At 42.5% G+C, this 19,964-nt stretch overlaps 2 protein-coding genes across 6 annotated transcripts in view; one reads left to right on the plus strand and one right to left on the minus strand.

The window, feature by feature from the left end:
• Positions 1 to 1,523: 1,523 nt before the first annotated feature.
• LOC110505203 (MAPK/MAK/MRK overlapping kinase) lies at positions 1,524 to 9,654 on the minus strand. Of its 3 annotated transcripts, none has more exons than XM_021584270.3 (12): positions 9,245 to 9,654; positions 8,336 to 8,450; positions 7,935 to 8,024; positions 7,765 to 7,835; positions 7,563 to 7,641; positions 7,375 to 7,423; positions 7,087 to 7,265; positions 6,756 to 6,857; positions 6,461 to 6,634; positions 6,206 to 6,329; positions 5,785 to 5,985; positions 1,524 to 1,859 (listed from the first exon to the last, which is right to left on the minus strand). In XM_021584270.3, the coding sequence occupies exons 1-12, from the start codon at positions 9,411 to 9,413 to the stop codon at positions 1,782 to 1,784; spliced, it is 1,431 nt and encodes a 476-aa protein (XP_021439945.1). In that variant the 5' UTR covers positions 9,414 to 9,654; the 3' UTR covers positions 1,524 to 1,781. The 3 variants fall into 3 exon arrangements, with proteins under 3 accessions (XP_021439945.1, XP_021439946.1, XP_090076531.1); XM_021584271.3 differs by having other exon boundaries at positions 9,498 to 9,624; XM_090220405.1 differs by lacking the exon at positions 9,245 to 9,654 and adding an exon at positions 8,585 to 8,890.
• Positions 9,587 to 19,964, plus strand: part of nemf (nuclear export mediator factor) — a 34,668-nt gene continuing 24,290 nt past the window's right edge. For all 3 annotated transcript variants that reach the window (XR_016491841.1, XR_002470712.3, XM_021584269.3), the window contains exons 1-5: positions 9,587 to 9,829; positions 10,220 to 10,288; positions 10,444 to 10,546; positions 10,639 to 10,764; positions 10,942 to 11,093. Coding sequence is in view for 1 of the 3 variants with exons in the window: in XM_021584269.3 (XP_021439944.1) it covers positions 9,771 to 9,829; positions 10,220 to 10,288; positions 10,444 to 10,546; positions 10,639 to 10,764; positions 10,942 to 11,093 (509 nt within the window). In the remaining 2 variants the exon portion in view is untranslated. The remainder of the gene's footprint in view (positions 9,830 to 10,219; positions 10,289 to 10,443; positions 10,547 to 10,638; positions 10,765 to 10,941; positions 11,094 to 19,964) is intronic.

The raw sequence follows: 19,964 nt of genomic DNA on the forward strand, positions 1-19,964 counted from the left end.
AAGACCACAGCTAAGATCTCTCTTGTTCTCTTTCTCTTTTTCTCTTCCCTCTATCGTTCCAGTGCTTTACCCTGCAACAGACTCTCTATTTTTCCAATGCACTTCTCATTGAAGTTCATTAGAGCTGGACTATTATTGCCCTGCCAGAAGTATTTGGACATTTTAGTTAAAAGGGAGGTTGCTTGCAAGTTGTGTATTGTTATGTGAACTGTATTGAGGTGTACTAATGACATGTGGCCGAGAAGACTGGACATTTTTAAGGCCTTTGTTGTGTCGATGAACACCCCCCACATTCATACCCTCTGCACTCATCCACTAGAAAATAATACAGATTATTGCAAATCCTATGTTGATGACTGGGTTCGTTCTTGTATGAAGTTGCTGTTGAATTGTTCTGCCATTATTAGTATTACTATTATTGTATGAGGTATTCTTGTTTGGGTTACCTCTGTGCTGTGATGTGGGTTTTATATGGTGTGTATTCTTTTTTCTCTCCACTGGCTATCTGGTAAACAGGCTACCCTCTAGGCAGTCTCTTCTGCTGATGTGTGTGGGTCTGGTAGTGGTACTCTCTATTCTACTCTTTTCCTTTCGGCATGGTTAATACCTGCCTGGCGCCCGAACAAAATCTTTCTTTACCCCTCTCTAATAAATACCGCTACAAGATGGTTTGTCAAGATCAGTGGCGAAGAACTTAAACGGGCCTGCACAGAGCCCTGAACTCAACTCCATAGAACACATTTGCGATGAATTGCCCAACATCTTGTGGCTGTGGAAGCAAGTCCCTGCAGCAATGTTCCAACATCTAGTGGAAAGCCTTCCCAGAAGAGTGGAGGATGTTCATAGCAGCAAAGGGGGGACCAACTCCATATTAATGCCCTTGATTTTGGAATGAGATGTTCAACGAGCAGGTGTCCACAAAATGTTGGTCATGTAGTGTACCTCTGTCTCAAAAAGCTGTCACAGCTTTGGAAAATCTTATGTAATATGACATCATTAAAAAAGGGAAAAACATTCACAGAACGTGTTACAAAATACAGTTACATTTTATACTCCTTTGGCAATGCAGTAGTATATTCTACAGATCTTTTGTAAAAGGGGTGGTACTAATGCACATTCTGAGAGTTTAAGGAGTTTCTTTTGTAATTATTGTCATGCACATGACACTTGCTTTGGAAGTCACTAGGAAATCTGCAACTTTTGATTTTATTCTGTGAGCAAAAAAGTGTGAGCTGTGAGCAAAAAAGTGAATTTCCCAAAATCTAATTTTATCAAGCACTAGCATACACTACACTACACTGTGCTGAATCAATGAACTAATGCGGGCTCTTTCATCACTTGACTAACTATATCAGAGCTCATCCTTGAATTTCTGCGTTGCATGCGAGTAGTCATTAGCTACATTTTGAGCAAACTTATCAACAGCTGTTAACATGACACCTAATTTAGTTAGGAAATGTCTGGGTAATTAATGGTTAGTAGGCAATATCTCATTAGGCTAACACTGATGACAGAGTCAAATATACTTTGGGGATCATGTTATATTTCATCTGCAGGAATTATGACTTGTACAAATTAACCCTGGTAATTATTGCTATGTGATATTCCTTTGTCAAAAGCCCTGTTTGCATTTCTCACCAGAAAGTGGCATGCTTTACAGAAGCTGAATAGCTTTGTTCAAACAATATTGTCTTAACATTTCAAACAAAGCAGATTAGAGTATGTACAGTAGCTACAGGTATGTTCTGTTAAACAGCAACGGTTCTTATAAATTGGGGCTCTCAGTAGCCACTGCGTTTCCTGTCCAAAGGAGGCATGTAGTAGGTCTTGAAAGCAGAGCGGTAGGACTCATCCCTTGGCTGTTGGGAAAAGAGACAAAGGTTATTAACATAAATATGAACAACACATGGGTGAGTCCTGATACTGTATGCATCAAGGGTCTCAGAGTAGGAGTGTTGAGCTAGGATAAGTGTTGCCTTTTAGATCATAATGCATAAAATTACAAGGACCTGATCCTAGATCAGCACTTCTTCTGAGACGCTTGACACTTACAGCCTCAGATGTTCTGACATTAGGGTGGTCTTCCATTAGCTCTGCCTTAGCTCACTGGTCACCATAGCTACACCCACCCGTAGCACACGCTCCAGCAGGTATATTTCACTGGTCATCCCCAAAGCCAACACCTCGTTTGGCTGCCTTTCCTTCCAGTTCTCTGCTGCCAATGACTGGAACAAATTGCAAAAATCACTGAAGTTGGAGACGTATCTCCCTCACTAACTTTAAGCGTCAGCTATCAGAGCAGCTTACCAATCGCTGCAGCTGTACACAGCCCATCTGTAAATAGCCCATCCAACTATCTACCTACCTCATCCCCATTTTTGTTTTTCTGCTCTTTTGCACACCAGTATTTCTTCTTGAACATATCACTCCAGTGTAAATTGCTAAATTGTAATTACTTTGCCACTATTGGCCTATTTATTGCCTTACCTCCTTACTTCATTTGCAAACACTGTATACAGATTTTTCTATTGTGTTATTGACTGTACGTTTGTTTATCCCATGTGTAACTCTGTGTTGTTTTTGTTGCACTGCTTTGCTTTATCTTGGCCAGGTCACAGTTGTAAATGAGAACTTGTTCTCAACTGGACTACCTGGTTAAATAAAGACAAAATAAAAAATAAATAATCCGTGGTCACCAACCTTTTGAGTACACTTTGTGTCAAAGTGCAAGCTGAGATCTACTGTTCTGATTTTTTTTTTTAACTAAAAAAACATAAGCCAGTACTGTAGCAATGAGGTTTGTGCAGTAGGCTATAGGCCCAAAACATGATCACCTCATATTGGCTTTGCTTGACTTGCCAATGAATGCATTGTTCTTCTCAGACTATTGAAAAAAACCATTTAATTTGATGTAGTTTATATGATCACACCGGTAATCGATCAGTTGTTGTATTACTTGTGAGGCACAGCTCAGTGAGCATACATTTAAGTACTTAGCTTCTTTAACATTTTACTGGGCTGAAGGAGCCTGCATCTGATGGTCAGTCTCAGCAGAGGGAGAGGGCAGCAGACTGAGGGTCCGCCTCTCAACGTCCCTCTGCTCTCCCTTTCCTCCGCTGACACTGACTAAAAAGGGACACTGTCTTCCAGCTGATGGCGAAATTCAAATCGCACCGCATTATTTCTACCTCATGCACAAATTCGTGTTGTTACTCCTATGACCAGAGAAAGTGAAATATTCCTCAATATAAAAAAAAGACCCAAGCTTATCGATACACTTTCCTACTCATTCATTGCCACTGCAGTGCTGGTTGTAGCATGAGTGGAAGTAGGGAGAACGCACATGTTATGGCTTTATAGAAAGTATTGACAGTAGAGGTTGACAGATTAGGATTTTTCAATACCGATACTGACTATTGGAGGACCAAAAAAAGCCGATACCGATTAATCGGACGATTTAAAAAATAGATATTTTTATTTGTAATAATGACAATTACAACAATACTGAATGAACACTTATTTTAACTTAATATAATACATCCATAAAATCAATTTAGCCTCAAATAAATAATAAAACATGTTCAATTTGGTTTAAATAATGCAAAACCAAAGTGTTGGAGAAGAAAGTAAAAGTGCAATATGTGCCATGTAAGAAAGCTAACGTTTAAGTTCCTTGCTCAGAACATGAGAACATATGAACGCTGGTGGTTCCTTTTAACATGAGTCTTCAATATTCCCAGGTAAGAAGTTTTAGGTTGTAGTTAATATAGGAATTATAGGACTATTTCTCTCTATACCATTTGTATTCCATATACCTTTGACTATTGGATGTTCTTATAGGCACTTTATTATTGGCAGTGTAACAGTATAGCTTCTGTCCCTCTCCTCACGCCTACCTGGGCTCGAACCAGGAACACAACAACAGCCACCCTCGATGCAGCGTTACCCATGCAGAGCAAGGGGAACAACTACTCCAAGTCTCAGAGCGAGTGACGTTTGAAACGCTATTAGCGCGCACCCCGCTAACTAACTAGGCATTTCACATTGGTTACACCAGCCTAATCTCGGGAGTTGATAGGCTTGAAGTCATAAACTGCGCAATGCTTGAAGCACAGCGAAGAGCTGCTGTCAAAAAGCACAAAGGTTTATTCTTTCAGTGAAATACGGAACCGTTCTGTATTTTATCTAACGGATGGCATCCCTCAGTCTAAATATTGCTGTTACATTGTACAACCTTCAATGTTATGTCATAATTATGTACAATTCTGGAAAATGAATTACGGCCTTTGTTAGGAATAAATGGACATCACACAGTTCGCAATGAGCCAGGCGGCCCAAACAGCTGCATATACCCTAACTTCTTGCACGGAATGCAAGAGAAGGGACAATTTCCCTAGTTATAAGAAATTCATGTTAGCACGCAATATTAACTAAATATGCAGGTTTAAATATATATACGTGTGTATTGATTTTAAAGAAAGCCATTGATGTTTATGGTTAGGTACATTGGTGCAAATGCGCTTGTTAAATCATCACCCGTTTGTCGAAGTAGGCTGTGATTCAATGAGAAATTAACAGGCACCGTATCGATTATATGCAACACAGGACACACTAGATAACTACACATGGTTGATGATATTACTAGTTTAACTAGTGATTATGTTAAGATTGATTGTTTTTTATAAGATAAGTTTAATGCTAGCTAGCAACTTACCTTGGCTTCTTGCTGACCTCACGTAACAGGTAGTAAGCCTGCCACGCAGGCTCCTCGTGGAGTGCAATGTAGGGCAGGTGGTTAGAGCATTGGACTAGTAAACGTAAGGTTGCAAAAACGAATCCCCGAGCTGACAAGGTAAAAATCTGTCGTTCTGCCCCTGAACAAGGCAGTTAACCCACCGTTCCTAGGCCGTCATTGAAAATAAAAATGTGTTCTTAACTGACTTGCCTAGTTAAATAAAGGTGTAAAAAATAAAAAATATTTGGCAAATCGGTGTCCAAAAATACCGATTACGATTGTTATGAAAACTTGAAATCGGCCCTAATTAATCGGCCATTACGATTAATTGGTCGACCTCTAGTTGACAGTGCGGAGTAAAAACAAACATGAACTCACTCATAAAAACAGCAACTCTGCTGTAGTCGTTGAAGTCTCTCTCTAGTCATGGTTTTAAAAGTTTAGAAATCTCACAGTATCAATTTTGCTGTAGCTTTCATTTTTTTTAGTGATTTAGCAGACGATCTTATCCAGAGCGACTTACAGTAGTGAGTGCATACATTTGAATACTTTTTCCCCCCATACTGGTCCGCCATGGGAATTGAACCCACAACCCCGGCATTGCAAGCGTCATGCGCTACCAACTGAGCCACACAGGACTTTCTTTTATGCCTTCTACATTACTGCAGACATGGTAATCTGAGCCATCTGATTGGCCAGCGGTGGGCATATAGTGCTCCCCCCGGGAAGGCAGGATTTGTACCCTCTGACAAATAAAATGGGAACACGTTATCCACCCGGCGCACAGGACAGCTGAATCGGGTGCACATACCACCAAAAACGCAAAACGAATTAAAAAAATAGGAACGTAAGGTTTATCGACTTAGAAGGCCTTGGAGATCGACCAGTCAATAGCGATCGACCGTTTGGAGACCACTGCTTTATAAGATGTGCAATAAAGTAATGTCCATACAGGACTTTTGTCGTAGAGAGTAGCCTTAGGGATGTCTTAAAATAGGGAGTAGCCGTAGGGATGTTGTAAAATGTACATCGTAATGGAGTGTGTTTACCTTAGCCAACCGCAAGTGGCACTTTTTTGACGTGATGACTGGAAGGGGGGACCCACAGTGAGTGATGGTAAGAGCTGGCACTGTGGTAACAGGGTAGGTGATCTGGGGTGCAGGCACTACCACATTGAGCTTTGGTAATTCCACTGGATAATGTTGGATGTTGCGTCTGATCCGAGGCTCGGCAACATGCTTTATGTTGTGCTGCAAAACAAAATAATATTAGGCCATCATGAGAGACTAACCACATCATGGGAAAGGGCAGGGCAAAGTGCATCGCAATGGTACTTTTGGTACTATTTCCAGTATGTAGCCTACTATTACATGTCATCCTAATCTTTGTAATGGGGTTTTCATTACTCATAAAATCTGATGTAGGGTCAACCCTTTGGACCTATTTTTAAGCGATGTGGCCATCTCTTACATGCCTCCTGCCCTGTCTGGCCATGCGCCACATGTGATCCACAGAGTTGGGGGTCCCACTGCTCTGTCCTCCCTCTACAGTCCCAATGGCCCTGTGCAGACTATCAGCTCTCCTCTCTGCCAGCCTGAGACAAGGACCAAAGAGGACAGGAGGGAAGATAGCATTTACCAAATGAAATAATGTATCTTACACACTACAATTTTAAGGCACAGTACAGTATGTCTGGATTTTCTATCCAGTACAGTGTGTGCTTACCGTAGCTCTCTAAAATAGGCGTGCTGTAGCGCCGCTCGTGAGCCAATGCGCTCCTCTGGGTCGTAGGCCAGCATCTGGTAGAGCAATGACAGACTGGGCGCAGAACAGTTTGGGATGAGCCGAGAGATCCCACTGCCCTTCCGTGGAGGGAAGTCAAAACGAATCGCCCTAGACCTGTCAGCAATAATGTACAACAATGTCACTAAGGACAATTGTTTCCATTGAACATACTGTGAAGGTATTGGTCTCCATTACATGAGAAACGTATATAATGCAGCCAAAGTAAGAAACGTACTGCCTGAATTTTTGAAGAAGACTGCTGTCAGGTGTACCCAAAACATCATGGATCTTGGTCACCTGATCCAACTCGTTGGTACCCGGAAACAGAGGGCTGAGACTGAAATATAAAAACATGATAATCTGTGATGCCATCAAGGCTACTTACACAACAGTATGTGTTCATGAATGTCTGACTTTGACCATAGAGGAATACATATCACTAAGGCTATAACCTAATTATAATACTACATCCTATTTAGTCGGCTTTTTGGGTATGCAAGGATAGGAAAGTACATAAGCAGTATGTAGTTTGAGAATTTGGTCACAGCCAATGACAAGAGAGGTACCTGATAATCTCGTAGAAAACACATCCTACACTCCACATGTCCATCTTGTGTGAGTAATAGCCATCTGTGAGGAGGCACTCTGGGGCTCTGTACCAGCGGGTGGAGATGTACTCTGTGTAGGGGGGCTTGGAGTGCAAACTCCTGCACGAGCCAAAGTCTCCTAGTTTGAGCACATCATGCTATGGAAGCAACCAACCAAATCATGGGCAACATATGGTAAATAATGTAACAGTAACAGTTCTTATTTACAAATTAGCAGGCAAGGTTTTCAGCATCATTTTTACTTACTTTGATGAGAATGTTCTCTGGCTTAACATCACGGTGGAAGATCCCATTGCTGTACGAAGGTAACAAAAGAGTAAAACGGTTTACTTTTAGGGGAAGCAAAACAATTACCCTTAACCCCCCTGTAAGAAATGTAAACAAAAAAAAAGAATTATTTCATGGACAAGCTCCCATCCATATTTCATTCTTACCTATGCATGTGATCGAGTGACTTGCAAAGTTGATACATGTAGTGTCTGATTTTACTTTCTGGCAAAGGTTGTTGCCTCCCTGCAAGTGAGACAAGTTAGCAATACACAAGATAACAGAATTGGAAATAGTCTTTGATGTACTGTAGTTACAGTTATGGTAAAGGTTTAATGTCATTCACAGTAGCAGTTCCCTGTGTCTGACCTCGTATGTACTCATAGATGTTCATCTCCATCAGCTCACATACCAAGGACAGGGTCCCTGATTCTTTGTCACTGTAACACATTGAATGAATCAGACAAAATGATCATGTTATAATTCAGTTCAGGCTTCACGCATACAATGAAAACGACTGTGACAAACATTGTACTCACAATATCAATTCATGCAGCTGAATGATGTTGGGGTGAGGGTTCAGTTTCTTCATGGCCTGGACTTCTCGTAGGTTGTTGGCCTGTTCCAGGCTGAGCAACAAAAAACAAAACACGTTTATTATGTGTAACTTTATCTTTCTATTGTAGAGAACATGTCTCATGACTCATTTTCAAAGATGTAGGCTTAAAAATTATTGCCACAAAACTTCAAGCCACGTTGTATATTGAAACCAATATACACATCAATGGTTGACACCCAGTAGGATAGGTAGGGGTGTCATGCTGCTGCTGCTGGCTTTCGAGGCAAGGGTCAACGTACAAAGAGGATGCCATGCACCTGAAGGCAAGCAGCAGGCAGAAAGAACCATTATATACTTATGGGCAACACTCATGATAATTACCTGCTGAGTGACTGCTTCATCGTTTTACAAGCATAATATTTCCCGTCTTTCAGGCTTTGAGCCTTCACCACTTCTGAAAATGTCCCTTCTCCAATTTTCTTGATTATCTTGTAATCTGCATAAGAACAAAGGAGTTGAGAAAAAAACATGCAGCTATCTACAGTAGCTGTATCTAGCGTACTGTACTAGTTTGCTAACGTTAGTAGCTAGCTAGCTCGTTAGTACAGGCAAACAATTCGATCAACTTACTATCCATTCTTCAAAGTGTACACTGCATATGAATAAATTATCCATAACGTTACTATCTAGTCCTATATTTAAATAACACATATGCGATATTTTCATGACACATTGTTGTCAAAGATTTGTATAACTAATCTCATTGTTCTATTTGTGGTGTTGTGGCATGTATTTCAGCTAACTAACTCCAAGATTGAAAGGCTTGGGGGAAAATACGCCTTTCTGGTCTCTAACATAGGCAATGAATGAAGACATTTCTAATCTCTACTACGAGCTGGCCATGTTGGCTGGGCCGTCACCTTGGTAACCAGGCACGCCTCACCTCAACTCTGACCTAAAAGGTGGATGATTTGAAACAAGAAACTTGTCTCGTACAGTGGCTGGCTATCTATTTCTGACATTGGACTCACACTCAATGATGTATGCACACTTTTACTGTTATGGACATCCACATGCCTGTATTCTGCAAATAGTATAACAATTGTGTTTCTGCTCTATTACAAAAGGTCTGCACCCATCAGTCGCTCAAGCAGAGAGATGGAGCCAAATGCAACATAGCTTACCAAAAAAATGCACAAATGAACCAAACATATATTTCCCATAACGTGGAGCATGTTCATGTAAACATGTTGTTCGTTTGAATGCCATTTTGCGAAGTATTGATCTCACCTTTTTTCCAAAGAAGCTTGCTTAAAATGAGCTCAGATCTATTTCGATTGTACGACGTTGTATTGTTACATAGGTCCATGAAGCTTTTCCAGTCGATACTATGCGTTTTGTTTGCTTTGCGAATGCATGCTCTATTTTTCACACCAACAAGCCAATTTGTGTAATACATAATTATACGTTAGCTGACGAAGAGAACGCATTTAGTACAACAATGCCCAAAATCTACCGTTAATTTGTATCTTGAAACACTCACAAGTAGCAGCGGGTGACCATCACCTGGCAGCATCAACCAACAAAATTCATCATTGCGTAATGTAAATCATTTTCTGCGCATGCACGTGCACAAGTGTGTGTTTGTGTGCGAGAGTCCAAGCTTGCGTGGTATTTTTGATTCAAACAGGATTCCGTACAAATCTAGACCGCGCATGCGTGCTGTAAAAGCTAGCGTGTTTCGTTGCTGTGTGCTGCTCTCCTTGTCTGCAGTGTAAATGTTTCGGACAACGAATACAAACTACTAATTTTTACCATGAAAACAAGATTCAATACCGTGGATATCAGGGCGGTCATTGCTGAGATAAATGCTAAGTAAGTTAGTCTGGTTCATGCATCATGAAACGTGCTAATGTTGGCTAGCTAGTTAACGTTAGCTAGTTACTGTAGCAAATGTCGAAGTTAAAAGAGAGTTTTGGCTTGTTCGACATAGCAGGCGACTGACTGATCTTCAAATCACCTTGGGTCATAAATAACGACTCATTATTATTTGTAGCAAGATCAGTCACAATTTACCCACGAAACCTCACGGTTTTGACACTCGAACACGGCCATTGAATAACTAGCTAACTAAATAACTACTGTCAAAAATGGGTTTTTGACAGTACAGATATCTAGCTAAATGGATAGCTAGCTAACAAAATATGATTGGGACTTATGAATAACGTCAGCATGACACTAACTTAACTTGTTATGTTATCACAGTTACCTTGGTATGCGCGTAAACAACGTGTATGACATCGACACCAAGACCTATCTCATCCGTTTGCAAAAGTAAGTAATATCTGCTGCCTGTCAGTGGTACCAAGCTACAGCAACCATCCATGTTGTTTCCATGATGTTTGTTTCCAGAACTTGTCATGTACACGTAGTCCTAGGGATGACTGGTGTTCAAGGTTAGAATGGAAAACGTTTTTGTTTGTTTTCAGGCCTGACACCAAATCTATTCTACTGGTTGAATCTGGACTCCGCATTCATTCTACAGACTTTGAATGGCCCAAAAATATGATGCCCTCTGGCTTTGCCATGAAAGTGAGGATATGTTGTTTTTTCAGTTGTCCATTCACTTGTCAAGCAATGATGGATGTCTTGGTAACTGACTGTATGATGACAATTCCCCACAGTGTCGAAAGCATCTCAAGTCAAGACGACTAACACAGGTGAAGCAGCTTGGGGTTGACAGGATTGTTGACATCCAGTTTGGCTCAGATGAGGCTGCTTACCATCTGATAGTGGAACTCTATGACAGGGTGAGAAATTACCATTCCCTTTTTCCTCTCTCCGAGTCTGACGTTTTCATTGTACTCCTCAACTGTAGAATACAGTACTCGTTTCATATTTAGCAATGATATTAGATAATCCATGCTGTTCTCTTTATGATCGTCATGTTGAATGCAGTGTAATGTGCACCCCCTGTGTATGTGAAGGGTAACATTATCCTGGCGGACCACGAGTACACCATTCTGAACCTGCTGCGCTTCCGCACAGCAGAGGGAGAGGAAGATGTGAAGATAGCAGTGAGGGAGAGGTATCCTGTGGAGAACGCAAGGCCCCCAGAGCCTCTCATCAGCCTGGAGAGGTAAGACATCCCCTGGAGGCAGATAGTGGGGTAGGATGAATTAATCATGGGTGAAGAGTGGGTTAGGATGAATCATGGGGCCAATGCAGGCAAAAGATTGGGAAAATTTAAATATTTGCAGATTAATTTGGTGAAATGTTGAGGGATTTGTCACAAGATGTTTAGTGATCTAAGCATTGTATTCAATTATATATATATATATATATATATATACGGTACCAGTCAAAAGATTGGACACACCTACCCTTTCAAGGGATTTTTATTTTTACTGTTTTATACATTGAAGAATAATAGTGAAGACATCAAAACTATGAAATAACACATGGAATCATGTAGTAACCAAAAAAGTGTTAAACAAATCCTAATATATTTGAGGTTGTTCAAAGTATCCACCCTTTGCCTTGATGACAGTTTTGTACACTTTTGGCATTCTCTCAACCAGCTTCATGAGGTACCGTGGGGCAAAAAAGTATTTAGTCAGTGCACGTTCTCCCACTTAAAAAGATGAGAGGCCTGTAATTTTCATCATATGACAGGACTCAAATCCTGCAGTGCCAGACGTATCCCCCTGCTTAAGCCAGTACATGTCCAGGCCCGTCTGAAGTTTGCTAGAGAGCATTTAGATGAGCATTTGGATGATCCAGAAGAAGATTGGGAGAATGTCATATGGTCAGATGAAACCAAAGTATAACTTTTTGGTAAAAACTCAACTCGTCGTGTTTGGAGGACAAAGAATGCTGAGTTGCATCCAAAGAACACCATACCTACTATGAAGCATGGGGGTGGAAACATGCTTTGGGTCTGTTTTTCTGCAAAGGGACCAGGACGACTGATCCGTGTAAAGCAAAGAATGAATGGGGCCATGTATCGTGAGATTTTGAGTGAAAACCTCCTTCCATCAGCAAGGGCATTGAAGATGAAACGTGGCTGGGTCTTTCAGCATGACAATGATCCCAAACACACTGCCTGGGCAACGAAGAAGTGGCTTCGTAAGAAGCATTTCAAAGTCCTGGAGTGGCCTAGCCAGTCTCCAGATCTCAACCCTATAGAAAATCTTTGGAGGGAGTTGAAAGTCTGTGTTGCCCAGCAACAGCCCCAAAACATCACTGGTCTAGAGGAGATCTGCATGGAGGAATGGGCCAAAATACCAGCAACAGTGTGTGAAAACCTTGTGAAGACTTACAGAAAACATTTGACCTCTGTCATTGCCAACAAAGGGTATATAACACAAGTATTGAGAAACTTTTGTTATTGACCAAATACTTATTTTCCACCATAATTTGCAAATAAATTCATAAAAAATTCTACAATGTGATTTTCTTGATTTTTTTTCTTCTCATTTTGTCTGTCATAGTTGAAGTGTACCTATGATGACAATTGCAGGCCTCATCTTTTTAAGTGGGAGAACTTGTACAATTGTTGGCTGACTAAATACCTTTTTGCCCCACTGTAGTTACCTGGAATGCATTTCAATTAACAGGTGTGCCTTAAGTTAATTTGTGGAATTTCTTTCGTTAATGCGTTTGAGCCAATCAGTTGTTCTGACAAGGTAGGGGTGGTGTACAGAAGATAGCCCTATTTGGTAAAAGACCGAGTCCATATTATGGCAAGAACATCTCAAATAAACAAAGATAAATGACACTCCATCATTACTTTAAAACATGGTCAGTCAATCCAGAAAATTTAAGAACTTTGAAAGTGCAGTCCCAAAAACCATCAGGCGCTATGATGAAACTGGCTCTTACGAGGACCACCACAGAAAAGGAGACCCAGAGTTACCTCTGCTGCAGAGGATAAATTAATTTATTAACTGCACCTCAGATTGCAGCCCAAAAAATAAAAATACATGTATTTCAACCAGGCAAGTTGAGAACAAGTTCTCATTTACAATTGCGACCTGGCCAAGATAAAGCAAAGCAGTTCAACACATACAACGACACAGAGTTACACATGGAGTAAAACAAACATACAGTCAATAATACAGTATAAACAAGTCTATATACGATGTGAGCAAATGAGGTGAGATAAGGGAGGTAAAGGCAAAAAAAGGCCATGGTGGCAAAGTAAATACAATATAGCAAGTAAAACACTGGAATGGTAGATTTGCAATGGAAGAATGTGCAAATTAGAAATTAAAATAATGGGGTGCAAAGGAGCAAAATAAATAAATAAATACCGTAGGGAAAGAGGTAGTTGTTTGGGCTAAATTATAGGTGGGCTATGTACAGGTGCAGTAATCTGTGAGCTGCTCTGACAGTTGGTGCTTAAAGCTAGTGAGGGAGATAAGTGTTTCCAGTTTCAGAGATTTTTGTAGTTCATTCCAGTCATTGGCAGCAGAGAACTGGAAGGAGAGGCGGCCAAAGGAAGAATTGGTTTTGGGGGTGACTAGAGAGATATACCTGCTGGAGCGTGTGCTACAGGTGGGAGATGCTATGGTGACCAGCGAGCTGAGATAAGGGGGGACTTTACCTAGCAGGGTCTTGTAGATGACATGGAGCCAGTGGGTTTGGCGACAGTATGAAGCGAGAGCCAGCCAACGAGAGTGTACAGGTCGCAATGGTGGGTAGTATATGGGGCTTTGGTGACAAAACGGATTGCACTATGATAGACTGCATCCAATTTGTTGAGTAGGGTATTGGAGGCTATTTTGTAAATTACATCGCCAAAGTCGAGAATTGGTAAGATGGTCAGTTTTACAAGGGTATGTTTGGCAGCATGAGTGAAGGATGCTTTGTTGCGAAATAGGAAGCCAATTCTAGATTTAACTTTGGATTGGAGATGTTTGATATGGGTCTGGAAGGAGAGTTTACAGTCTAAACAGACACCTAAGTATTTTTAGTTGTCCACATATTCTAAGTCAGAGCCGTCCAGAGTAGTGATGTTGGGCAGGTGCAGTTAGCGATCGGTTGAAGAGCATGCATTTAGTTTTACTTGTATTTAAGAGCAATTGGAGGCCACGGAAGGAGAGTTGTATGGCATTGAAGCTTGCCTGGAGGGTTGTTAACACAGTGTCCAAAGAAGGCCAGAAGTATACAGAATGGTTTCGTCTGCGTAGAGGTGGATCAGAGACTCACCAACTCATATACAGAGAAGAGAGTCGGTCCAAGAATTGATCCCTGTGGCACCCCCATAGAGACTGCCAGAGGTCCGGACAGCAGACCCTCCGATTTGACACACTGAACTCTATCAGAGAAGTAGTTGGTGAACCAGGTGAGGCAATCATTTGAGAAACCAAGGCTGTCGAGTCTGCTGACGAGGATGTGGTGATTGACAGAGTCGAAAGCCTTGGCCAGATCAATGAATACGGCTGCACCGTAATGTTTCTTATCGATGGTGGTTAAGATATCGTTTAGGACCTTGAGCGTGGCTGAGGTGCACCCATGACCAGCTCTGAAACCAGATTGCATAGCAGAGAAGGTATGGTGAGATTCGAAATGGTCGGTAATTTGTTTGTTGACTTGGCTTTCGAAGACCTTAGAAAGGCATGGTAGGATAGATATAGGTCTGTAGCAGTTTGGGTCAAGAGTGTCCCCCCCTTTGAATAGGGGGATGACCGCAGCTGCTTTCCAATCTTTGGGAATCTCAGACGACACGAAAGAGAGGTTGAACAGGCTAGTAATAGGGGTGGCAACAATTTCGGCAGATAATTTTAGAAAGAAAGGGTCCAGATCGTCTAGCCTGGCTGATTTGTAGGGGTCCAGATTTTGCAGCTCTTTCAGAACATCAGCTGAACGGATTTGGGAGAAGGAGAAATGGGGAAGGCTTGGGCGAGTTGCTGTGGGGGGTGCAGTGCTGTTGACCGGGGTAGGAGTAGCCAGGTGGAAAGCATGGCCAGCCGTAGAAAAATGCTTATTGAAATTCTCAATTATGGTGGATTTATCAGTGGTGACAGTGTTTCCTATCTTCAGTGCAGTGGGCAGCTGGGAGGAGGTGTTCTTATTCTCCATGGACTTTACAGTGTGCCAGAACTTTTTTGAGTTAGTGTTGCAGGAAGCAAATTTCTGCTTGAAAAAGCTAGCCTTAGCTTTTCTAACTGCCTGTGTATAATGGTTTCTAGCTTCCCTGAACAGCTGCATATCACGGGGGCTGTTAGATGCTAATGCAGAACGCCATAGCATGTTTTTGTGTTGGTTAAGGGCAGTCAGGTCTGGGGAGAACCAATCGATATCTGTTCCTGGTTCTAAATTTCTTGAATGGGGCATGTTTATTTAAGATGGTTAGGAAGGCATTTAAAAAAAATATCCAGACATCCTCTACTGACGGGATGAGATCAATATCCTTCCAGGATACCCCGGCCAGGTCGATTAGAAAGTCCTGCTCGCTGAAGTGTTTCAGGGAGCGTTTGACAGTGATGAGTGGAGGTCGTTTGAGGCAGTGATCGCTGAGATCTTGGTTGAAGACAGCAGAGGTGTATTTAGAGGGCAAGTTGGTTAGGATGATATCTATGAGGGTGCCTGTGTTTAAGGCTTTGGGGAGGTACCTGGTAGGTTCATTGATAATTTGTGTGAGATTGAGGGCATCAAGTTTAGATTGTAGGATGGCTGGGGTGTTAAGCATGTTCCAGTTTAGGTCGCCTAGCAGCACGAGCTCTGAAGATAGATGGGGGGCAATCAGTTCACATATGGTGTCCAGAGCACAGCTGGGGTCCAGCGTCTAGAACGTCTGGAACAGAGAGTAAAAGGAGGTTTGTGGGGGCGATAAAATAGCATCAAGGTATAATGTACAGACAAAGGTATGGTAGGATGTGAATACAGTGGAGGTAAACCTAGGTATTGAGTGATGAAGAGAGAGATATTGTCTCTAGAAACAATATTGAAACCAGGAGATGTCATTGCATGTGTGGGTGGTGGAACTAATAGGTTGGATAAGGTATAGTGAGCAGGACTAGAGGCTCTACAGTGAAATAAGCCAATAAACACTAACCAGAACAGCAATGGACAAGGCATATTGACATTAAGGAGAGGCATGCTTAGTCGAGTGATCAAAAGGGTCCAGTGAGTAGAGAGGATTGGTTGGGGGTCACGGCGATTTAGACAGCTAGCCAGGCCATCGGTAGGAAGCTAGCATAGGATGGAGGTCTGTTATTAGCCACCTCTTGCGTTCCGTCAGTAGATTAGTGGGGTTCCGTGTGGTAGAGGGGATTAATCCAAATGACACAACAAAAAAAAAAACAATAGATATAGTTATAGAGGCCCAAGAAGAAAAAATAATAAAAATAAATTAATTAATTGTCAGATTGTCTATTCAGATAGCAGCCGATAAGACAGCTAACGGTTAGCGGGCCGCAGATGGGCGTTCAGGTAACGATGGAGGAGCCAGCCGGATAACTCCTTCGGGTAGATAACGATGGCAGTCCAGTTGTGAAGGCCCGGTTGGGCTCCGCGTAGGCAGTAAAACAGGTCCGGATAGGTGATTGTAGCCCAGGAGTGATTGATGGAACTCTTCAGCTGGCTAGCTCCGGAATAATTTATGTTTGCTCCGGAATCGACAAAAGCCAATAGTCACACGGATAGCAGCTAGCTAGCTGTGAGATCCAGGTATCCAGGTCCAGAGTTAGCGGTTGAAATCCAGGGACATGGAGAGAAAAATTGGTCCGGTATGTTCCGTCCCGCGCTGCGCCGTACAAAACTGGCGATAGATTTCCGAGCTAAAGGATAGCTGATGACCACAAACCGTGGTTAGCTGAATACTAACGATTAGCCAGTAAAGAAGCTACCTAGCTTCTGATTAGCTTCTGGATTAGCTTCTGGATTAGCTTCTGGCTAGCTTCTGGCTAGCTCCTGGCTAGCGCCTGGCTAGCTTCTGGCTAGTTTCTGGCTAGCTTCTTGGAGGATTACAGATTTGAGGTAAATAATATTTTTTTTATAAATATAAATTGGTGAGGCGGGTTGCAGGAGAATGTTTTGAAGATGAGTTTATGGAAAATTTAAAAAATATATATAAAAGGTATGTGAAAAAAGTTGTGTGTATATATATATATATATATATATATATATATATATACGGGACAAGACGAGGACAAAAGACGTCTGAACAGCTATGCCATCTTGGAATCAATGAATCAAATGCTTCACAGAGTTCAAGTAACAGACGCATCTCAGAGGAGAGTGCATGAATCAAGCCTTCATGGTTGAATTGCTTTACAGAAACCACTACTAAAGGACACACAAAAGAAGAAGAGACTTGCTTGGGCCAAGAAACACGTGCAATGCATATTAGATGGGTGGAAATCTGTCCTTTGGTCTAAGTCTAAATTGGAGATTTTTGGTGCCAACTGCCGTGTCTTTTGTGAGATGCAGAGTAGGTGAACGGAGGATCTCCACGTGTGGTTCTCACCATGAAGCATAGAGGAGGTGGTGTGATGGTGGGGGGTGCTTTGCTGGTGACACTGTCTGTGATTTAGAGTTCAAGTCACACTTAACCAACATGGCTACCACAGCATTCTGCACCGATACGCCATCCATCTGGTTAGGGCTTAGTGGCACTATAATTTGTTTTTCAACAGGACAGTGACCCAACATACCTCCAGGCTGTGTAAGGGCTATTTGACCAAAAAGGAGAGTGATGGAGTGCTGCATCAGATGACCTGGCCTCCACAATCACCCGACCTCAACTCAATTGAGATGGTTTGGGATGAGTTCAGTGAAGGAAAAGCAGCCTACAAGTGCTCAGCATATGTGGGAACTCTTTTGTGGTCACTACATGATTCCATATGTTATTTCATAATTTTGATGTCTTCACTATTATTTTACAATGTAGAAAATAGTACAAATAGAGAATAACCCTTGAATGAGTAGGTGTGTCTAAACTTTTGACTGTGTGTGTGTGTGTGTGTGTGTGTGTGTGTGTGTAATCTGACAAGGGGAACTGTTTTGAAAACACCACGCCTCCATCTTGACATTCCCCCACCATTGCAAAATGTTTTTGAAGCTATAGAAATGCATTTATTAATGTCTACATTTGTTTTTGTCACATGCATTCTGTTAGACACCTTAATACTTACTTTTTAAATTGTATTATGTCAGGTAAACATAAAAATAAACATGAGAAAATATATAACATTTTCCTTAAAGTTATGCTAATATCCCCACTACAACAACAAAAATACTTGAATATGTGTAATTATCTCCTTTAAATTGAATTGAAATACTGTAGAATTCTATTCATTACTATGGAGGACTGCTCCTTCTATAGGGAGTGACAATATCGCCGTCCGGTGGCTTCAAAGCTCTACAGAGGGTAGTGCGTACAACTCAGTATATCACTGGGGCCGAACTCCCTGCCATCCAGGACTTCATTACCAGGCGGTGTCAGAGGAAAGCCCAAAAATTGTCAGACTCCAGCCACCCAAGTCATAGACTGTTTTCTCTGCTACCGCATTGCAAGCGGTACCGGAGCGACAAGTCTCTGACCAGAAGGCACTTGAACAGCCTATACCCCCAAGCTATATTCACTAGATTCTACCCACACACTCACATACTACACTGACACTCCAACACATACATATATTGACGCCACAGACACACTTTACACACTCTGCTTCTACTCTGTTTATTATACACTGCTCAAAAAAATAAAGGGAACACTTAAACAACATAATGTAACTCCAAGTCAATCACACTTCTGTAAAATCAAACTGTCCACTTAGGAAGCAACACTGATTGACGATACATTTCACATGCTGTTTTGCAAATGGAATAGACAACAGGTAGAAATTATAGACAATTAGCAAGACACCCCCAATAAAGGAGTGGTTCTGCAGGTGGTGACCACAGACCACTTCTCAGTTCCAATGCTTCCTGGCTGATGTTTTGGTCACTTTGGAATGCTGGTGGTGTTTTCACTCTAGTGGTAGCATGAGACAGAGTCTACAACCCACACAAGTGGCTCAGGTAGTGCAGCTCATCCAGGATGGCACATCAATGCGAGCAGTGGCAAGAAGGTTTGCTGGGTCTGTCAGCGTAGTGTCCAGAGCATGGATGCGCTACCAGGAGACAGGCCAGTACATCAGGAGACGTGGAGGAGGTCGTAGGAGGGCAACAACCCAGCAGCAGGACCGCTACCTCCGCCTTTGTGCAAGGAGGAGCAGTAAGGAGCACTGCCAGAGCCCTGCAAAATGACCTCCAGCAGGCCACAAATGTGCATGTGTCTGCTCCAACGGTCAGAAACAGACTCCATGAGGGTGGTATGAGGGCCCGACGTCCACAGGTGGGGGTTGTGCTTATAGCCCAACACTGTGCAGGATGTTTGGCATTTGCCAGAGAACACCAAGATTGGCAAATTCGCCACTGGCGCCCTGTGCTCTTCACAGATGAAAGCAGGTTCACAATGAGCACATGTGACAGACGTGACAGTCTGGAGACGCCGTGGAGAACGTTCTGCTGCCTGCAACATCCTCCAGCATGACCGGTTGGGCGGTGGGTCAGTCATGGTGTGGGGTGGCATTTCTTTGGGGGGCCGCACAGCCCTCCATGTGCTCGCCAGAGGTAGCCCGACTGCCATTAGGTACCGAGATGAGATCCTCAGACCCCTTGTGAAACCATATGCTGGTGCGGTTGGCCCTGGGTTCCTCCTAATGCAAGACAATGCTAGACCTCATGTGGCTGGAGTGTGTCAGCAGTTCCTGCAAAAGGAAGGCATTGATGTTATGGACTGGCCCGTCCGTTCCCCAGACCTGAATCCAATTGAGCACATCTGGGACATCATGTCTCGCTCCATCCACCAACGCCACATTGCACCACAGACTGTCCAGGAGTTGGCGGATGCTTTAGTCCAGGTCTGGGAGGAGATCCCTCAGGAGAACATCCGCCACCTCATCAGGACTATGCCCAGGCGTTGTAGGGAGGTCATACAGGCACGTGGAGGCCACAC

Source organism: Oncorhynchus mykiss, chromosome 25 (assembly GCF_057628025.1).
Source record: "Oncorhynchus mykiss isolate SJ-2025 chromosome 25, ASM5762802v1, whole genome shotgun sequence".
Classification (NCBI taxonomy): domain Eukaryota; kingdom Metazoa; phylum Chordata; class Actinopteri; order Salmoniformes; family Salmonidae; genus Oncorhynchus; species Oncorhynchus mykiss.

Bases quoted from the DNA above. Each gene is read 5' to 3' on its own strand.
- LOC110505203 (XM_021584270.3), bottom strand. From the start codon at position 9,413: ATGTATTACACAAATTGGCTTGTTGGTGTGAAAAATAGAGCATGCATT. The intron at 7,642-7,764 runs GTCAGACACAGG...TCTCACTTGCAG, and splicing joins CATCTATGAGTACATACGAG to GGAGGCAACAACCTTTGCCA. The intron at 6,858-7,086 runs GTACCTCTCTTG...TTTATATTTCAG, and splicing joins GTTTTCTACGAGATTATCAG to TCTCAGCCCTCTGTTTCCGG.